General features: G+C 46.4%; 1 protein-coding gene across 1 annotated transcript in view; it reads left to right on the top strand.

Moving 5' to 3' along the window:
- The window catches only part of Acvr1b (activin A receptor type 1B), a 22843-nt gene extending 6088 nt beyond the window's left edge, over nt 1–16755 (top strand). Inside the window, exons 4-8 of the mRNA XM_008839998.3 lie at nt 2157–2324; nt 3278–3434; nt 6023–6147; nt 10953–11083; nt 13619–16755. Of these exons, the coding sequence (XP_008838220.2) occupies nt 2157–2324; nt 3278–3434; nt 6023–6147; nt 10953–11083; nt 13619–13744 (707 nt within the window). The 3' untranslated portion in view covers nt 13745–16755. The remainder of the gene's footprint in view (nt 1–2156; nt 2325–3277; nt 3435–6022; nt 6148–10952; nt 11084–13618) is intronic.
- The last annotated feature ends 1435 nt before the right edge of the window (nt 16756–18190 follow it).

The raw sequence follows: 18190 nt of genomic DNA, 5'->3' as shown, positions 1-18190 counted from the left end.
TTGTTTGTTAGGGAAGGTGGGAGTTGAGGGACAGCCTTGCCATGTAGCACAGGCTGGCCTCAAACTTGCAATCTTCTTGCCTTAGCCTCTGAGGTACTTAGCTTTACAGATATGTGGACCATACCTGGTCATCTTGCTTTAATTTTGATCCTTTTGCTTGTACCCAGGCACTCATGCACACACATGCACGCACATACACACACACACACACACACACACACATTCAATTTTTTTATTCTTTTGAAACAGGGTCTCCTGTAGTGTCAACTGGCTTGCAACTTGCTATGTAGACCAGGCTGGTTTTGATCTCACAGAGATCTCCCTCTGCTTCCTACCAAGTGCAGGGATGAAAGGCCTGAGCCACCACACCCAGCTCTATGTCCCCCCCCCCTTTTTTTTTGAGACAGGGTCTCCCTGTAGCCCCAGCTGGCCTGGAACTCACTATGGAGACTAGGCTAGCCTTGATCTCACAGAGATTCCCCTGCCTCTCCTTCTGAATGCTGGGATTAAAGGTGTGTCTTTAATGCCCAGCCTACATTCCTATTTTTGAGGAGCTCACTGATAAGTTCTCAAACAATTGATGGTAGGAGGAAAGCCAGTTTCAGTGAGCCCAGATTGAAACTGGGCCACATCTGAGCTTGAGATACAGGTGGCAAAAACTGGATAGGTACAACTGGAGAGCTGGCTCAGTAGCTGCTCTTGTAGAGAACCTGGATTCTATTCTCAGCACCCACATGGCAGCTAACAACAATCCGTAACCCCAGTTCCAGGGGATCCGATGCTCTCTTCTGGTCTCTATAGGGACTGCACGACACAGGTACACTTGCATGCATGCATGCAGGGAAAACACTCGTACACATAAAATAATAAAAAATAAATAAAATATAAAAAAAATAAAAGAAAAAGAAATAAAATACTCGAAGCTGGGCATGGTGGCGCACACCTTTAATCTCAGCACTCAAGAGGTAGATCTCTATGAGTTCAAGGCCAGCCTGTTCTATATATCTCAGATAGCCACATTTTAAAATCAGTGGATTTCCTTAATAAAAAAAAAAAAAAAAAAAAAAAAAAAAAAAAAATCCATCTTACACCCATTTGAAAGGTTCAAAACCTGCTTCTTTTAACATACCAATGGGTCCTCAGGAAGTGGCTACTGGTTAGAATGTGGCCCTTATGAACAGAGATGCCAGAGTTTGGGTGTTTCCAACAGCCATTCTCAATTGATTCTGGCAGCTTGTATGAGTTGGGATGTGGCTGGTGAAACCTGTGTTAGGGCCAGGGAAGGAGGAAAGTCAGACTCCTTTGTTCTTGCCTTTTTACTGTGATATATTTAGTATGGTGCCCTGGAACTAGGGCCAGCCTAGAATTTGGGAGTTCTCAATCCAATTTCCAGTCTTCCTATTGACAGCAGTACAGCCTAATTAGATTACTGCCTTTTCCTTCCTCTCCCTTCTTCCTTCCTGCTACCCCATGTAAAAAGAGAGGACACTACAATGCGTGCTACCTACCTCCCATTGCTTCTCTGAAGGGCGAGATGGCCTCTCTGGGAACACTTGGAAGTAGACTATTCATGCATGGAAAAGCACTTTTCATTCTGTAATTCAGTGATGCGGGAAGGAGATCTTTCTTGCTTTCACAGAGTGCTCCTGGCATGAGGAGGAGAGCAATAGACTAAAAAGAAGCATTTCCAGTGAGACAGTGCTGTGGCTGGGCTGTGTTCAAAGGGTCATTGGCGCATAGGGGGACCTTTGAGGCTTTCCTCCTTGGCAGTGGTGGATGTAGCCCCTTGGGATTCTCATGTACCTGAGCAAGTCTTGTGAGGGTTAAAAGCTGTATTGCAACAAAACTGCCTGTTGCTTTTTCCTAAAGATGCACTTCTTTTTCCTGGGCACCTCATGTTTCAAACTTGGCAGTTAGATGAAGTACTGTTCGGAGTCATCATTCGTCCTTTTAAGTGCAGCCCACTTAGAAGGAATGAGAGAGCAGGTCTAGAATAGAAGTGTCCTTCCAGGGGCTGCTGTGGGTACATGGGAGCGAGGGGCAGTCAGGTTGGAGGTAAGACGTGTAAGTCCATGGTCTACTGGACCTCACTGGTTGTCCCTCTTCCTTGTTACTGGCCATTCCTCCTGTTCAAACCTCCTCTTTGCTTTCCGCAGATAATGGCACCTGGACTCAGCTGTGGCTTGTCTCAGACTATCATGAGCATGGCTCCCTGTTCGATTATCTGAACCGCTATACAGTGACCATCGAGGGAATGATTAAGCTGGCTTTGTCTGCAGCCAGTGGGTTGGCACACCTGCATATGGAGATTGTAGGCACTCAAGGTGAGTAGTAAACTGAGCCAAGGAGCAGGAAGCTTGAGACAAAGCCTGTCTGTCTATCCCCATCTGGTCCTTCTTACCAAGATGATTTGGGGGGCCAGGGGAGGGGGCAGATCTTGGGAATGATGGTTTCGTCTGAGGAACAGAGAGCTGAGCTATATTTGAGCAAGAACAAAAGCTGAACAGGGTTCTCTTATTGATACTATCATTAGCATTCCCCTAAGGAAGTCTATAAGGTGATTATTTAGTTGCTTATCAACAGTGCAGCATGGTGGTTTGCTGAGAAACAGGCATCTTTGGGGCACACTGAGAATGGAACTAAGAAGAGAAACCAGCGTGCCAGGAGCCTCAGTTCAGTAGTCTCACATGCTGAGAGTTGGACATCAGCTTATAGGTTGTGTGGTAGTGAGACAGATCCAGTAGTCTGCAGAGGTTTTCGTGGAAGATCCAGTACCCTGATGCTTGTTGACTGGGGGAGACCCTGGCCTTGCCCCAGTGGCAGATGTGATCCCTTGATGCTTGGTTGAGCAGGGCAGCAGCTCTTGCTCAGCTTGGTAGGAAATCAGCTGTGACAGTTGGGCCATAGTCTTAGCCTTGTAGTACTGTTGGCAGGCCCAGTCCTGAGGCCTGTCAGCTCTGACAACTGGTCAGTTGTCCTGCTGGGCCCTGAGAACTGGTCTACCAAGGTTCAGAGCTGGTAGGTAGTAGTGAAATTTGAATGTTAGGTGATATCCCTGTCATTCTGAGGCCTTTCCTTCTGGGAATGCTTTAGTCTCAGCACATTCCTGTGAAGTACCTTCACTCTGATTGTACAGATGAGACAACTGAGGCACTCATGGGATCACTGGGTTACAGGAGGCAAAGCCAGGATTCAGCCCACACAGTCTGGCTACAGAATCTATGCTTTTAACATTTATACATCTTTCTTGAATGATCCCTGGTTCTGTCTTTGCCAGGGAAGCCTGGAATTGCTCATCGAGACTTAAAGTCAAAGAACATCCTCGTGAAGAAAAATGGCATGTGCGCCATCGCAGACCTGGGCCTGGCTGTCCGTCATGATGCCGTCACTGACACCATTGACATTGCCCCAAATCAAAGGGTGGGAACCAAACGGTAGGAAGGCCCTGGCCAGCCCTCACTCACAGTTTGCCCTGAATGTCCTGTGTATATGCCCTTTGCAGATACACAGGAGATGTAGGTCAAAGAGCTGTAGTCCTTGTTCTTGACAGTGGAAAGTTGTCGTTCTAGTCCTTGCACTGGAACACCACACAGATGTATCTAACAGATCCCAATGCCAAGAACACAGCTCCATAGACGTATGTACACACTGATCCTGGAGGAGGATAACGGAGCAAGAATCCGAAGCAAGGTTTGGGACAGTAGGCGCCGGGCCTGGCTGCAGAGATTCTGAAGGAGCCAGGGAATATGTTCTTTATGGAGTTTGGAGAGTAGGTGTGCCAGCCTGGAGCAGAGTTAATCAAGGGTGGAGAGTAGGGCGCCTGGCAAGGTTATGGCCTGCTTCCCACCTCATTGAGAAGTGAGGGAATTGTAGCTGACTTTATAAGATGGAAATGGGTGGAAGAGGGCATATGTGCATTGGGTCTAAGTGAATTTAATTGTGCTGCTGCTACTTGTCCTTTTGACCTGAGATTGCATCTGCCCAGGTTGCTGAGTGTGGGTGAGAGGCCTAAGTCATAGTAATTACTCATAATTAACATGCAAAAGTCACTAAGGGTGGCTTTGATCACCTTTGTGATTAATTTTCACTTATCTGAAATCAGGTAAGATAAAAAAGAAACTCAGAATGAAATTTAAGCTCAGTCCATACCATGGGTACCCTCAGTAAAGTGAAAGGCTCCAGTAGCAACCTGATGCTATGTACTTTTACTGCCCAAGTCCCACAGCATAGGCTGCCAAGAAATCAACAAAGGCTCCCATAAATCTTGATGGTTAAAATACAAAGACGTAAGCCAGGTGGGGTGGCACATGTCTATAATCCCAGCACTCAGGAAGTAGAGGCAGCAGGATCAGGGGTTCCATGCCAGCCTGGGCTACATTAGACCCTGTCTCAAAAAGTCAAACAAACCAAAACAAACAACAAAAAAACTATAAAGACATAATGGACTGGAAATGTACCTTAGTGGTAGAGTACTTGCCTAGTATGCACAAGGCCCTGGGTTCAAGGCCCCCACCACACAGAAGAGGAGATGATGATGATGGTGATGATAATGGGAGGAAGGAGGTAACTATAGTTGGGTGTGGTGGCACACACATAGCCACGGTGCCATCACTCAGAATGCTGAGGCAGGAGGATCATGAGTTTGAAGCTGGCCTGGGCTGCATAGCGATACCCTGTCTCTTAAATTAATTTAGAGGGTGGTGTGTACACCTCTATTCAGGAGGTGGAGGCGAGAACAACATGAATTCATAGCTGGGGACTGGAGAGATGGCACAGTGGTTCAGAACACTGTCTGCTCTTGTAGAGGACTCAGGTTCAGTTCCTAGCACCCACATGGAGACTAATAATCATCTGAAAGTTGTTCCAGGGTCTGATGCCTCTGCTGGCCTCTGCAGGCATCGTACAACACAAGGGTACTTACATAAATACAGGCAAAACACTTAACCTTGTAAAAAAATAATAATAATTTTTTTTTAACCCCCACCCCCACCCCAGAGTTTTAAAAGTTTGGTAATAATAATAAATTCAACAATAGGCAAAGCTGAAAACTTCTCTCAATTCTGAGCACTAGGCACATCTATGTCATATACTTGACAGAGTCCACTATTATTTTTCTAATGGCCATTTTCCAGTTTCATGTCATATATCACCTGGAGATTGTTGTATTGAGCTGTCCTCAAAAGAAAAACCAGACATTTTTAAAGCAGTAGGTAATTCTAAGCAGGTGAAAGCTCTATTAATTAAAAAGAATCCATAGCTGGGCATGGTGGCACATGCCTTTTAATCCTAGCACTTAGCAGGAGGACTTCTGTAAGATCCAGGCCAACCTGGTCTATATAATGAGTTCCAGCCCACCTGGGGCTACAGGGAGACTCTATCTCAAAATTAAAAAAAAATAAAAAAAATAAATAAATAAACACTGATGCTACAGGGAGACCCTGTCTCAAAAACACAAAATTAATAAATTAATTAAACAAGTAAATAAAAATAAAGAATTCAGAGTTATCCTCTCTTACATAGTCAGTTTGAGACCAGTCTGAATTTGAAACTCTGTTTCAAAAATTATATGTAGAAAAAGAGGCTAGAGAGAGGAGTCAGTGATTAAGAGCTCATTTTGCTCTTGCAGAGGGCCCGGGTTCAGTTTCCAGCACCCACATGGGTGCCTCACAACCACCTGTAACTCCAGCTCCAGGGGATCCAACACCCTTTTCTGGCCTTTGTGGGCACCCACACAATGTGCATATACCTCCCCACAGTCACACAGATATATACATAATTTTAAAAATAAATAAAAATAAACCTCTAAAATGTAAATACATACCTAAAAATCATCTGTGCTGAAGCATTTAGACTTGAATCCAAAGCATAAGGTTGTGCAGTGGAAGACAAGAGCTTGCTTCTCCTCAGGGGACTGTATTAGGTGGTATTCTCCCGTATTCAGAGGACCCCTGAATCAGTGCTTAGATTTAAAGAGGGCAGTCATCATGTTCAGTACATAACCCTGTTTCTCTTGCCATTCCAGATACATGGCTCCTGAAGTACTTGATGAAACCATTAACATGAAACACTTTGACTCTTTTAAGTGTGCTGACATCTATGCCCTTGGCCTTGTGTATTGGGAGATCGCTCGAAGATGCAATTCTGGAGGTACGCTTCTTCTTTACCTTATGTTCCTATTCTAGCTTCTAACATTATGTGTTGGTATTTCACTGCCCCCTTTCTCACAACTTCAGGATGTTTGGTCCAGAGCCTGAGTCACACTTAGGGTTCTCATCAAGGAGCCCTGGAAGCAGTTGTACTGAAGGATCAGCTTAGTATTGTTTGTTTTCATGGGCCTAGGGATGAACTCCATGTCTTGTGCATGCTAAAGCAAGGTTCTACCATATCCCTAGCCGTGGGACCAGCTTGTTGAATAGTGTGATTCTTCTGGGCGTGGTGGCACACTCCTGTAGTCCCAGCACTTGGGAGGCAGAGGCAAGCAAATCTCTGTGAGTTCAAGGCCAGCCGGGCCTGCATAGTGAGTTCCAGGTCATCTGGGGCTACAGGGAGACCCTGTCTTAGAAAGAAAAAAATAGTGTGAATAGTGTGGTTCTTTGTGATATAATCATTCTAGAGAATCATTTGTGTGTATGTGTACATGCATACACACACACACACACACACACACACACACACACACATTGTCTTTATTATAGCACATCATAGAGGAGAGTTACTAGAATGTGAATGGCAGAGGATTAAGGCAAGGGTCTTTTTTTCTTTCTCAATTTATTTTTTATTTTTTGTATATGAGTGTTTTGCTTGTATGTATGTAAGTATACCATATGCATGTATTGTCTGCAGAGGTCAGAAGAGGGCATCGGATCTCCTGGAACTGGAGTTATGGACAGTTATTAGCCACCATGTGGGTGCTGGGAACTAAACTTGAGTCTTCTAGACGAGCAGCCAGTGCTCTTCACTGCTGAGCCATCTCTCCAGCCCTTGGCAGGGGTCTTTTGAGTCAGAGTCAGTATGTCCTGACATGCTGGCCTTTAAGTCATATTCCTAGCTTCATCTCTGAGGAACCCTGGTGTTTCCTTCCTGTTCTAAGTAGAAATTTCTAAATTTGTAGGGAAATAGAGGATTTTTTTCAACTGAGTTTTTTCTCCCATAATTAAAAAAACAAACCTGACATTTGCAATTGCTTATTCATGTCAGAATCCAGTGAAAAGGTAGCATCAGATTGAGCAGAAAAGACTTTTTATTGTCGCTTATGTTGGGTTTTTAACTTTTTTTTTTAATTTCTATTTTTTTATATGTATGCGTATATTGCCTGCATGTAGGTAAGTGCACCCGTGTCATGCAGTGCCCTCGGAGGTCAGAAGAGGCTGTTGGATCCCCTGGGACTGGAGTTAGGACGGTTGTTAGCTGCCATGTGGGTGCTAGGATTCGAACCTGGGTCTTCTGCAAGAACAACTATTGTTTTTAACCGCTGAGCCATCTCTCCAGCCCCAATGTTGGTTTTTTTCTTTTTTTTTTCTTTTCCGGTCTTTTTGAGACCGGGTCTCCCTATAGCCCCAGCTGTCCTGGAACTCACTATGTAGACCAGGCTGGCCTTGAACTCACAGAGATCCGCCTGCCTCTGCCTTCCGAGTGCTGGGATCGAAGGCGTGCACCACCACGCCCGGCAATATTGGTATTTTTAAGTATTCTCCCACATGATCAAGTTCAAGAGCCTTTCGAGCCCTCCCCTCAGCCTTTCACCTCTGATGAAAGAGATTCCAGGGCAGGGCACGTGGCTGAATGAAAAGCCAGTGAGTCCTTTTATTCTGTTATCCCCCTTTGCCATCTATGATGTGTATGGTAAACCCAAATAATGGAGCATGCGCCCAGGTATTATTCATGGAATTGGCCTCTTAAATTCTCATCAGTTTGACCAAGTAGAGCAAATTGAGAAAATTTTGGAGCTAGGATATAGCTCAGTGGTAGAGAGCTTACCTAGAATATATATGCCCCAGCATACCTCCTCCCAAAAAGAAACTTCAGTCACAAATCTTTTTTAAATTATTATTTGTGTGTGTGTATCTGTGTTACATGTGCGTGTTCCCATGGGTGTATGCATATTCCCGTGTGGATGCTTGTAGAGGCCAGGTCAGTATCAAGTGTCTTAATTGATTGTTCTCGACCTTATTTTGAGACAAGGTCTCTGACTGAACCAGGAGCTCATGAATTCAGTAAGACTGGCCAGTGAGCTCCAGGGACCCTCCTTGTCTCCTTCTCCCTACCCAGTGCTGGGCTTCCAGATGTGCTCTACTGTGCCCAGTGGGTGCCAAGGATCCAAACTGAGGTCCTCATACTTACACAGCAGGTAGTTTACCCACTGAGCCATCTCCCCAGCCTGTCACACAGCTCTTAAACTAAGATCATAAACCAAACCCAGGTCCTCCACGAAAGCAGCCCCTGTCTTAAAAACAAACGAACCAGAGAGATGACTCAGCAGTTAAGAGCACTGGCTGTTCTTTCAGAGGACCCAGGTTCAATTCCCAGCACCCACATGGCAGCTAACAAATGGCCCTAATTCTGGTTTCATGGAATTCGATGCCCTCTTCAGACCTCTGTGGGCATTGCACGATATGGGCGTACCTACTTAACACGCAGGCAATACACTCATACACATAAAATAAAAAATAATAAAATATTTTTTTTAAAAAGGGGTCTCCCAAGCCGGGCGTGGTGGCTCACGCCTGTAGTCCCAGCACTTGGGAGGCAGAGGCAGGCGAATCTCTGTGAGTTCAAGGCCAGCCTGGTCTACATAGTGAGTTCCAGGACAGCTCTGGCTACAGGGAGACCCTGTCTCAAAAAGACCAAAAAAAATAAAATAAAATAAAAAAAGACCAAAAAAAAAAAAAGGGGGGTCTCCCTGTAGCCTCAGATGGCCTGGAACTCACTATTTAGACCAGGGTGGCCTCAATCTTACAGAGATCCTTGTCTCTACCTCCCAGAGTCCTGAGATTAAAGGTGTATACCACCATGGCCAGCTCCAATTTTGGATTTCTTTCCTAACTTCCTTCCTTCCTTTAAAAAAAAAAAAAAAAGTTGCTGGGAGTGGTGGCACATGCCTTTAATCCCAGCACTTGGGAGGCAGAGGCAGGCAGATCTCTGTGAGTTCAAGGCCAGCTGGGGCTACAGGGAGACCCTGTCTCAAAAAGACAAGAAAGAAAAAAAGAACATTGGTGTGGATCCATGCTAGAGTTTTTTTTTTTTTTAATTTCTTTTTATTATTTTTATTTTATGTGTATGCGTATATTGCGTGCATGTAGGTAAGTGCACCTCTGTCATGCAATGCCTGCGGAGGACAGAAGAGACCATTGGATACCCTGGAACTGGAGTTAGGACAGTTGTTAGCTGCCATGTGGGTGCTGGGATTCGAACCTGGGTCTTCTGCAAGAACAACCAGTGTTCTTAACCGCTGAGCCATCTCTCCAGCCCCCTTGCTAGAGTGTTTTTCTAGCATGTGTGAGGCCTTGGGTTTGATCCTCACCACCACTAAAAAAATCCAACTCAGGGTATAAGTGCAATCATTGTAGTTATTCCACCTCTCAAGTCTCTTTAGTCTTCAAATTCCCATCCAGTTTTTCTTTTTTCCTTTATTTTATTGGAGAATCCAGTCAGTTGTCTTGTAGTTTCCCAGGCTAGATTTTGCTGGTTGCCGCCTGTGGAGTTCATGTTTCCTACTGTTCCTCACATTTCCTAGGAACTGGCAGTTTGATCTTTCAGCTAGAATCATATCTGGGTTGGGCAAAAATCCATCATAGATGGATCCTCTATTCTTTTTTTTTTTTTCTTTTTGAGACAGGGTCTTCCTGTAGCTCCAGCTGTCCTGGAACTCACTATGTAGACCGGGCTGGACTTGAACTCACAAAGATCCGCCTGCCTCTGTGTGCCACCACGCCTGGCTATACTTCTTTTTTAAATATTTTATTATTTTTATTTTATGTGTATGTGTGAGTCTCCTGCATGTAGATAAGTACGCCTGTGTCATCCAATGCCTGCAGAGGACAGAAGAGGCTGTTGGATCCCCTGAAACTGGAGTTACGGACAGTTGTTAGCTGCCGTGTGGGTGCTGGGATTTCAACCCGGGTTTTCTGAAAGAACAGTGTTCTTAACCGCTGAGCCATCTCTCCAGCCCCACGTCCATATGTCTAATCCAGTCACATTGTCAGTTCTCCCCCTTTGTGATGTCAGCAGCCAGGGTGACCATTGTCCAAATCCAAAGTGACTAGAGGTTTAAAAAAAAGGAACTAGCGTTCTGATTTCATTCATCTTTCATGAAAAAGCTAGATTTGTAAGGTAAAACTTGATAGTGTGTGACGGTACACACCTGTAATTCCACTTCTTCCCAGATGATAAGTGGGAAACATAATAAACTTAATTACCTGTTTGGTTACCAAGATGTATAGTTGGAGTAGAAAGTGTGAGAAAGTACCCGTTTCTTTACATTTTCACAGTAATAGTTTATTCTCTGGTGTCCCACCAAAGTGTTTAAGGTTTCTTTTTCTAGAATCATTATGAAATTATGAGCTCAGAAATACTTGTTTCCCTCACATATTTTCATATTGCTTAAGTGTTCTCAGCTTTGGCCACCTGGGCGCTCTTGAGGTGACCCCAGTAGTCTGATAGTTTCTATGCCTTTTATAAAACAGTGTTTCTAGCTACACTTAGGGGTTTTTGTTTTATTTCTGTTTCTGTTTGTATTCACAATGCTCCTGCCCCAGCCTCCCAAGTATCAAAACTACAGGCCCAGACCACTGAGCCTGGCTGCTGTGCCATGCCTGGGATCGACAGCCTTCTCTGAGAAGTCCAGGTGTATTTAGTGAGAACAATAGTTACAACTCAAGAGTGTGGGTGTTGCTGGGTTTAAAGTCATTTGCTCCTCCTGTTGGTGACTAGGTTGGTGTTTTCTTTCCTCTTAGGAGTCCATGAAGAGTATCAGCTGCCATATTATGACTTAGTGCCCTCTGACCCTTCCATCGAGGAAATGCGAAAGGTCGTCTGTGACCAGAAGTTAAGGCCCAACATCCCCAACTGGTGGCAAAGCTATGAGGTAGGGAGCTTGCTTGCCTCATGGGACTTTTCCCATGTGCCTGATTCCTTTGCGGTAGAAAAGGGTTTTGGCTTTTTTGTTTTTTAATGGACCAACCCTGAGGTTTACCCTTAAAGCATATCCTTTATCTGTAAATCCAAAATCTAAAGCTTTTTGATGCGTAACATGGTACCACAAATGGAAAATCCCACACCTGACCTCAATGTGATGTATCATAGTCAAATTCAGGCACATAGGAAATGTACAAAATTACTTTCAGGGTACTGGAGAGATAGTTCAGCAGTTAAGAACACTAACTGTTCTCGCAGAAGGCCCAGGTTCAAATCCCAGCACCTACATAGCAGCTAACAACAGTCATGACTCCAGTTCCAGGGGATCTGACACCCTCTTCTGTCCCCCATGGGCATTGCACAACATGAGTACACTTACGTACATGCAGGCATAACACTCAAAATAAAAATAAACACATAAACGCCGGGCGTGGTGGCGCATGCCTTTAGTCCCAGAACTTGGGAGGCAGAGGCAGGCAGATCTCTGTGAGTTCAAGACCAGCCTGGTCTACAGAGGGAGTTCTGGGCCAGGTGGGGCTACAGGGAGACCTTGTCTCAAAAATACCAAAATAAACACATAAAAAACATAAAATAATAAGTAAAATTACTTTCAGGCTATGAGAATAAGGTAGATATGACATATGAATGAATTTCTCCAGCTCTGGTGGCACCCACCTTTAACTCCAGCACTCAGGCAGAGGCAGGCAAATCTCTTGAGTTTTCAAGGCCAGCAGGGCCGCATAGTGAGACCTCCTGTCTTGAAAAATATTTGTGTGCTAGGCGTGGTGGTGCATGCCTTTAATCCCAGCACTCAGGAGGCAGAGGCAGGCAGATCTCTGTGAGTTCAAGGCCAGCCTGGTCTACGTAATGAGTTCCAGGCCTGCTGGGGCTACAGGGAGACCCTGTCTCAAAAAGACAAAAAAAAAAACCCTTAAAATAAATTTACTTTCAGGATGTGAATATGACGCTTAAATTAATTTTGTGTTTAAACGTGACTCTTTAATTCCGTGTGTGTGTGTGTGTGTGTGTGTGTGTGTGTGTGTGTTTTGTTTGGGGGATTTGTTTTGTCTTGGCTTTTTGAGACAGGGTCTCCCTCTAGCCCAAGCTAGACTGTAGCTCACTATGGAGACCGGACTGGCCTTGATCTCACAGAGATCAGCCTGCCTCTGCGTCCTTACATACGTATGGGTAAATATTCCAAATCTGAAAGAATCCAGAGCCCACAGCATTTCTAATCCCAGTCATTTCAGAGAAGGAATGCTTAACTACACCATTAGGTGGTCTCATACACATTGAACCCTCTGTGGCTACAGTCATTTTTCTGGCCATTACAGGTACCCTTTGGAGGTGATACCCTAGAAGAAGAAAAACAGTTCCTCACCATAAGGGAGGTAGCCAAGAAGAGACAGAGACAAAAGTGAAGTGCAAGGCCCAGGGTCCATTCTCAGCATAGCCAGACAAAAAGAAAGCTGGCTTCTTACAGACCCATCACACTGGAACAGTGACTCTGCAGCCATAAGCTAGGGAGCTACATCATGCACTCAGCTTTCAGACAGGGTCCACCAGAAGGAAGGGGGTGTGTCTGAGAGAGTGGCCTCTGTGAACACTGAAGACAGGTGGGGAGTGCTGTGTGAAGGGGTTTAGATTGGCAAGGAGAATTTGAACTTGAGTCAAATGGCAGATGAAATAGGGAAGCTGGGATGATGGGAGTTACTGGAACAAGGGCAAATTTGACAGATTCCTAACTAACATGGGATTTGGGGTCTTAGAAGGCCTGCCTAGCAGAGGACACTGGGGGGAGGGGGGTTCACGCATGGTGACAGAATCATAATTAAGGTTTACTTGTGCTAATTTGACTTCTTATAATACCTTGTGAAAGGATTGCCACAGTCAAGCTATTTAACCATCCTTCACTTAGCCCAGTTACCTTTATGTTTGTGCTAAAAACATAGAAGGTCTATTTTGGGTAGACTTCAAGTGTAGGACACAGCTCTGTTAATTTAATTCAGCACTGGCAGGGAGGTGACAGGGAAATGAGCCAGCCTCGATAGGCCATGGCTTCTGTGGGTCACGTTGACTTCCTCTGTGCAGGCATTGCTTACAAAGCATTGTCTGGGAGGTCTGGTAATCATGCAAGACATGGGTTCCTCCTCCAACATGCCCAGAGCTCTGCTGTGCCTTTAAAGAGCTTGGCCACTAGGGGGCATTTCTGCCCTTAGGAACAGAGCTACATAAAGAAACTGCATTTCCCAAAATGTGCCTCAGGCGCCCCATGTTGGGTTTAGCTGACAATGAAGGTAACAAAGCTGGCCTCCTTTTGCTTTCTCCTCCCCCTAACGCAGGCTGTCTCTTCAGGTAGAAAAAGCCAAGGAAGAAAGCTTACAAATTACAGGTCTGACCCGTGCACGGCAGGGAGGTGACAGGGAAGTGAGCCAGCCTCGATAGGCCATGGCTTCTGTGGGTCACGTTGACTTTCTCTGTGCAGGCTTTGCGGGTGATGGGGAAGATGATGCGGGAGTGCTGGTACGCCAACGGCGCAGCCCGCCTCACAGCACTGCGCATCAAGAAGACTCTGTCCCAGCTGAGCGTGCAGGAAGACGTGAAGATCTAAGCTGCTCCTCTGCCTACATGAAGAACCTGGGCAGCGAGGGTGACCCGCAGCTGCTGTGCTGAGTGTAGTGGAGGCCTACCTCTTGTTTCTGCCCAGCCCTCTGGCCAGAACCCTGGCCCGCAAGAGGGACAGAGCCTGGGAGACTCGTTCACTCCCACATTGGGTTTGAGACACAGACACTTTTTATATTTACCTCCTGATGGCATGGAGACTCCGAGAAAATTGTGTGGAAAACTCGATGCCACAACTCAACCTGCTTGCAGTGGGAAGTCCACAAAACCCGGTGCATCTGGCATGTAGCCAGGAATGGTGAGGGGCCTGGGAGACCCCAGGGGTGTCCACCATGCCTTGTGGTCAGCTGGGCTGCGGGTTTCCACCAGTCAGCCTGGCACCAAGGTGTTCAGAGGAACTGGAAGTGTAGCCCCTCTTGCAGGCAGTCCTGAGCCACGTGCTCCCCTCCTCCTCATGGACCTCTGGAGTGACTGCCAGTGGAGAGGTAACCTGCCACCTGTCTGTCCATGCCACGCCCTTACACGTGTGTGTATGTGTGTCTGTAGGTGTGCACTTACCTGCTTGAGCTTTCTGTGCATGTGCAGGCCAGGGGTATGATGGTCATTCTCTCTCTGTCACAGTGAGCAACATCCAGTTAATCTGATGCCCTACTTAAGTCTCTCCCTGTCCCCCAGCCCCTGCCAGGGTGGTCCTCTCCTCAGCAGGCTGCTTGCCCACCCTGTGTCAGTAGGCCCTCCTCCTCCAATTCAGACCGGAACCAAAGCTGGCCCTCTTGTCCATGGTAGGAGAGGCTTTTGGGTCAAAATGTGAGTGGGGAGGGATGGGCAGGGAAAGAATGCTGGTGAAAGTCTTGAGTGTTTATGTTCAGCATCGGTGATGGGAAATGCGCCCGCTTAAGGGGTCTCTCCCTCAGGAACAGCAAGGGAGGGTTGAGGGGTCTGAGGCCAGATCTTGGGATTCAGATTGGAATGTCACAACTGTTTGTCCCACCCCAGGTTCTGCAAACTGCAGTGTATATTTTTGGTGGTGGTGGTAGGATTGGGGTGGGGAGGGGTGGGGAACAAGGAGTTGGGAGGGACTCTGGGGTGGGAGGGAGGCATCTGCATGGACCTTCTTGTACTGGATTCTCTGATCAGGGTGGAGGGAAGATGAGAGATTGCATCCACTTCAGGGGCCCTACTAAGGGAGCAGTCTGAGCTGAATATGGTGTTTAACCTAAGGTGTAGTATTTAATGAAGTCTAGAAGCCCAGCCATGGGTGGTGGTTTGGTTAGCATATCTTAGGTATGTAATAACTTTGAAGCCATAAGTTTTAACTGGAGTGGTTTATTTTATTTTATCTTATTTTATTGGGAGGGTCAGGATTTTAATTAATACTGTTAAGTTTTGTGTTTTTTTTTTTTTTTTTTTTTTCTTTTTGAAGCAGGGTCTCCCTGTAGCCTCAGATGGTTTGGAGCTCGCTATGTAGACCGGGCTGACCTTGAACTCACAGAGATCCGCCTGCCTCTGCCTCCCAAGTGCTGGGACTACAGGCGTGCACCACCATGCCCGGCTTCTTTTGTTTTTTTAACTGGGAAACCATCCCTATGTGACAGTTACCTCTTAGTCTGTTTGTTTTTAAAGAAATCCTAAAACAAAACAAAAACAAAAAACACCATAAAAAATTCTTTGTTATCAAACGCACATAGTTCAATCACACTGGAAATGTTTGTCCTTGCACCTGAGCCTGTTCCCACTCCGCAGTGGCATTTCCTCTTTGTCCTGGGGGCTTGGTGTCTTGTAGCCCACACACACACCCTCATCCCATGAGCACCCTTAGCCTTTTGTGCATTGTGTGGTGGGCTGTGCCCTCTCCAGGTGTTTGCTCAGCAAATGTGGGTAGACCCTGCTGCTGCCAGGCCTGATGGACCTCTCTGAACTAGACAGGCTTAGGTGCTGCTCTTGGAGCATCGGAGGAGGATCTGAACCACTTGAGTGAATGAGTGCCGGCTTTGAGACCAGAAGTGTTCATGGCTGGTTCTGAGAGCTTTTATGAGCCTGGAGTTACTGTTCTTGAATAAGAACTGAGGAAAGAGGATCCTGTATCCCCTCAAAGACAACTGGTGGGCAGTGAGGTCTGGGGTTTAGAAGCCCAGGTGAGACCCCCGAAGCACTGCGTTCATTGTGAGCCCCCTTCCTGCCCCAGTGGAGACATGGGTGTATGCAGGGAGCCTGCCTCCTGCCCAGCTTCTCCCTGCTGGAAGCCTGAGAACTCACCCCTGCCTTGGTCTCCCCATACTTTAAGCCTTTATTTATTTCCTGATGTGTAACTTCTTTCCTTGCATTAAAGGTGATCTTCCTTTAATTCTTTGGGCCAATTTACTGGCCACGGAACAATTTCCCTCGAGTCCCAGTTGTCATTAGGGGAACCTCTTTACCCTCCCCTGCTGACCTCCTGGTTCCCACCCTGCAGCCGAACCTTGGTGATGACAGGTGATGTTGGAACTGTAGACCTCTTTGCCTCTGGGATCTGCCAACATATATATGCCCACACAGTGACTCTCAAGCCACTAGCCTACTCCCCAGGAGGCCCCTTTGTTCTCGGTGTGGGAAGTCCAGCTCCTCCAGCCCTCAGGATGACTGGAGCAGGTTTTGGAGAACTCCACTCCCACCCCACCATTCCTTACACCAAGCTGAGAGTTGGGAGAAACTGAAACTGTGGTTTGTCTCCCCAAGGCTACCCTGATCCCACAGGGCTACCTGCACCTCTGGATTCTGGAGTCAAAGACCAAGTCCAAGCCCGTTCTTACGTCGCCATCAAGGCCCCCCGAACGGCATTCTCGGTACTTCTGTTTGTTTTTGTACATTTTATTAGAAAGGACTGTAAAATAGCCACTTAGACACTTTACCTCTTCAGTATGCAAATGTAAATAAGTTGTAATATAGGAAATCTTTTGTTTTAATATAAGAATGAGCCTGTCCAGTTTCTGCTGTACATTATTAAAAGTTTTATTCACAGAGTTTCTGGTGCCACCTGCCTTCCATGTGGAGAATGAGCCCCTGGGGCTCAGCAGGGGAGTTGGGGATGGGACAGATGCCTGAGGTCCCTCTTCCACGCTTCCTGCCAGGATCCCCTCCGCATACCAGCTGAGCAGAGTGCAGAAGTGCTCATCTGTGCGTGTTAGGTCTTCTGAGACTTGATTTGTCTCATAGAGGTAGGGCCTGCCGAGGTGTAGGGAACACAAAGCACTGGCACCTAGTCTGATTTGTCCTATGTATTTCTTTCTTTCTTTCTTTGAAACAGAATCTTACCATATAGCTTTGGCTGGCCTTGAGCTCACTGTGTAGACCAGGCTAGGCCGATCCTCATGCCTTGCCTCCCCAGCACTGGCCTCCTGGCCTTGCCTCTTTTCTGACATTTTGGTCTATTTACAAAACAGGATCTTGATCCTGGTTAGTCGTGGCCACTGAATCTCCAAGAAGGTGTCGTTTCCCGGCCCCCTGCCCGTTTCACTTCCCCTTGCCTAGATTGGAGTATGAATATGAATTCTGGGGTGCTTAGGTGGCCAAGTCTTCACTGGTTGTGCTGGAATTTTTAGTGTGGCTGACTGAATATCCTGTACCTCTGGGTTGAGGGAATCCAAAATAGCAAGTAAGTACTAGGATCTATCTTTGGTTTAGAGGCCCCTAAGCTCCCTTCACCAGACACCCGATTCCCCTGCAGTGCCCCTAACTGATGACTCTAGCATCATGCTCTAACACCCAGGAGCACAACTTCCAACTGCAGTGAGCTGCTGAGTAGAAAGGACTTGACAAACTCCATGTGCCTTCTGCAGGATTTCCACACCACTTATTCTTCGTGTAAGTAAAGATCCTTAATGTGTTTGAAGGCAGCTCTTCTATCGTTCAGTTAATATTAGCAAATGCCTATTGAAAACTTAGAGTGTGGCCAAGGGAGATGGCTCAGCTGGAAAAAGCATTTGCTGTGCAAGCCTGACAGCCTGAGTTCAGCCCCCTACTGGAACCCAGGTCCAAAGCAGAATGTTATCTGTAATCCCAGCACTCCTAAAGTGAGATAAGGGAGAATTGTCCTTTAATCTCCACATGCAGGTTGTGGCACAAGCAACCACATTCTCACACACTAAATAAAAATTTTAATTAAAAAACATGGGCTGCTGGGCATGGTGATGTACACCTTTAATACCAGCACTCAGTAGACACGTAGGTGGATCTTTGTGAGATTAAGACCAGCCTGGTCTGTGTAGCTAGTTCCAGGCTAAACCAAACCAAACCACAGATGACTGAGATGGCTGGACAGGCAAAGGGGTTTGCTGCCAAGCCTGATGACTTGTATTTGATTTCCAGGACCCATATGGTGGATGGAAAGAACCAAGTGCTGCAAGTTGTTCTCTGACCCTCTGACTTCTGCATGCGTGCCATGGCTCACCACTCCCTA

The sequence above is a fragment of the Nannospalax galili genome, unplaced genomic scaffold (genome assembly GCF_000622305.1).
Source record: "Nannospalax galili isolate Female #2095 unplaced genomic scaffold, S.galili_v1.0 scaffold979, whole genome shotgun sequence".
NCBI classification, from domain to species: domain Eukaryota; kingdom Metazoa; phylum Chordata; class Mammalia; order Rodentia; family Spalacidae; genus Nannospalax; species Nannospalax galili.
The sequence above is the reverse complement of the archived record's forward strand: the minus strand, read 5'-3'. Positions and strand labels throughout refer to the sequence as shown.